This window comes from Hyla sarda, chromosome 13 (assembly GCF_029499605.1).
Source record: "Hyla sarda isolate aHylSar1 chromosome 13, aHylSar1.hap1, whole genome shotgun sequence".
In the NCBI taxonomy this organism is placed as follows: Eukaryota; Metazoa; Chordata; class Amphibia; order Anura; family Hylidae; genus Hyla; species Hyla sarda.
In genome coordinates this window covers 1484059-1486770 of record NC_079201.1, presented here as the reverse complement: position 1 = coordinate 1486770, position 2712 = coordinate 1484059, and the positions used below count along the sequence as shown (strand labels likewise).

The 2712-nt window shown below is 48.1% G+C and overlaps 1 protein-coding gene across 1 annotated transcript; it reads right to left on the bottom strand.

Annotated features, from left to right (window-relative positions):
* Positions 1–424: 424 nt before the first annotated feature.
* On the bottom strand, positions 425–1630 carry LOC130297644 (E3 ubiquitin/ISG15 ligase TRIM25-like). The gene has a single exon (XM_056550348.1). It carries the CDS (start codon positions 1628–1630, stop codon positions 425–427), a length of 1206 nt encoding a protein of 401 aa, XP_056406323.1.
* Between the last annotated feature and the right edge of the window lie 1082 nt (positions 1631–2712).

The following is a 2712-nucleotide window of genomic DNA, read 5'->3' as shown; positions in this document are numbered from 1 at the left end:
GCCCTGAGATGGTCGTAAACCGGTCCTTCATGAGACAACGTGATGCCCACTATAAAATCCTTACCCAGCTGTCCTTATACCACCAGTCCCCCCACACATAGAATACGGCATGTAGGGGCTCAGTGAAGGTGACCGTGAAGGTGTATAAGTGTCTTATGGGGTCACTGAGCTCATAGAAGGACAACTGCCCGGCCTCATAGTCTAGATACACCCTGAATCTACAACTGGAGATGCCTGGAGACACCTGGATTACCTTACCGCTATGTCTCAGTGTATAACGGTTGAACCATCTCCTCAAACACAATCGGGATAAACTCCAGGACTTCTTATTGTCCCCGATCAGCGATCGATCCCCCTTCCTATCACTACTAGGATAGCAGACCCCGAGACGCCAACTCCCTGACTGACTGGTCTCCACATCCCATTAATGCTGCCCCTGAGAGAAGCTCCTGGTGCTGAGAACCTGGTAATATTCAAACCTTTCTGACGTTTCTAAGCATCTCAAGCGTTTATGTGACCAGAGAACAGTTTTCAAATCACCTGAAATATCGATATTATTGGCTGCGGTCTCCAGATCCAGTGAGATGTCTGTAGGTTCCTGGAGATAGAACCTTATATTTGTATCTTTTATAATTTCACTGAAGCCTCCATGTAACGTCTCTATGATCAGACTCTCATCCGGATCACCAACCAGTGCCCCAGAGCCGTCCTCAGCCTTAGTGTCCTCTTCAGTAAGACTCAAGTCTACAGTGTCTTCTTGTAAGACAGTCATGGGGTTAGTCATGTCACACAGCTCCTCAATCTTTGTTATCTTCCTGCATATGTCATCCTTCTTTATCTCCAGATGTCGAATCAGATCAGAGATTGAGGGTGACCTCTGCTCACTTTGCTTGGAGATTTCGCTCATGACCTTGTTCTCCAAGTCTTCCAGTCGTCTTCGGACATCTCTGAAGATGGCTTTGGCTTTCTCTGTCAGGTTGGCCGTCTTTTCTTGTCCTCTTCTCACCTGCTCCAGTAGACTCACCATGGTTTGCTTAGTCTCTTCTTTCTGGGAGGTCAGTTTTTCTAGAAGATGTCTTAGCTTCTCTTTCTTCTTCTCAGACGCCTCAGTTATGGTCTCCACCTTGTGCCCCACATGTTCTCCCTTGTAGACACATGAAGAGCAGAGGAAGGAGTGTTCCTCCGCACAGTAATACTCTGACATCTTCTTGTGGATGACACATTTCTTCACTTTAGAGGAAATCTCTGGACAAACCAACGTATGGTCCACCATTTTGTTGTGTTTCCTGAGGTGGTTTCCACACAAGGAAGTTTCACACCGAAGACAGAACGTAACGGCAGAGATGGGTATATCACAGAAGGTGCAGAAGATGCCAGTGTCCTCCTGTTCATGGGACCGCTGAAATAACTCTGCTATGTTCTTCAATGTGGTGTTAACTGAGGACTCTGGTCTCCTCCTGAATGTCACCTGGCAGGCCGGGCAGAAGTATTCTCCTTCGTACTGATGATCCCATGTTCTGCTGATACAGTCCGCGCAGAAGTTGTGCCCACAAAGCAGCGTCATGGGATCTTTGTAGACCTCCTTGCAGATGGAGCAGAGGAGCTCAGCTCTCAGGTCAGCACTGGCCATTCTTGGATTGAATAATGAAGCAGAAAACATCCAGAAGAACAGGTTTAATACGTGATGTTGGGGTGTGACTTCAGATTCCATCCTCTAAAGGTTAATTCTTCCATAGAAGAAAAGCCTGTACAGACATTGCTATAGTTGTTAAAGGGGTTCTCCACCATAAGGTGATTTTAGTACGTATAGATCTGAATGAATGAACTAATCGTATGAAATACTTTCATCTTTACATAGTTGAATGCGCTGACAACAAAATCACATAAAAATTATCAATGGAAATCATCAAACCATGGAGGTCTGGATATGGAGTCACACTCAAAATCACAGTGGAAAACCACACTACAGGCTGATCCAACTTTATGTAATGTCTTTAACACAAGTCACAATGAGGCTCAGTAGTGTGTGTGGCCTCCACGTGCCCGTATGACCTCCCTACAATGCCTGGGCATGCTCCTGATGAGGTGGAGGATGGTCTCCTGAGGGATGTCCTCTCAGACCTGGACTAAAGCATCCGCCAACTCATGGACAGTCTGTGGTGGATGGAGCGAGACGTCCCAGATGTGCTCATTCGGATTCAGGGGAACGGGCGGCCAGTCCATAGCATCAATGCCTTCGTCTTGTAAGAACTGCTGGCACACTCCAGCCACATGAGGTATAGCATTGTTTTGTATTAGGAGGAACCCAGGGCCAACCGCACCAGCATATGGTCTCACAAGGGGTCTGAGGATCTCATCTTGGTACCTAATGGCAGTCAGGCTACCTCTGGCAAGCACATGGAGGGCTCTGCGGCCCCCAAAAGAAATGCCACCCCACACCATTACTGACCCACCGCCAAACCAGTCACGCTGGAGAATGTTGCAGGCAGCAGAACGTTCTCCATGGCGTCTCCAGACTCTGTCACGTCTGTCATGTGCTCAGTGTGAACCTGCTTTCATCTGTGAAGAGCACAGGGCGCCAGGGGTGAATTTGCCAATCTTGGTGTTCTCTGGCAAATGCCAAACGTCCTGCACGGTGTTGGGCTGTAAGCACAACCCCCACCTGTGGAAGTCGGGCCCTTATACCACCCTCATGGAGTCTGTTTCTGACCG

Excerpts from the sequence above, each read along its gene's own strand:
- LOC130297644 (XM_056550348.1), bottom strand. The coding sequence starts at position 1,630 with ATGGCCAGTGCTGACCTGAGAGCTGAGCTCCTCTGCTCCATCTGCAAG.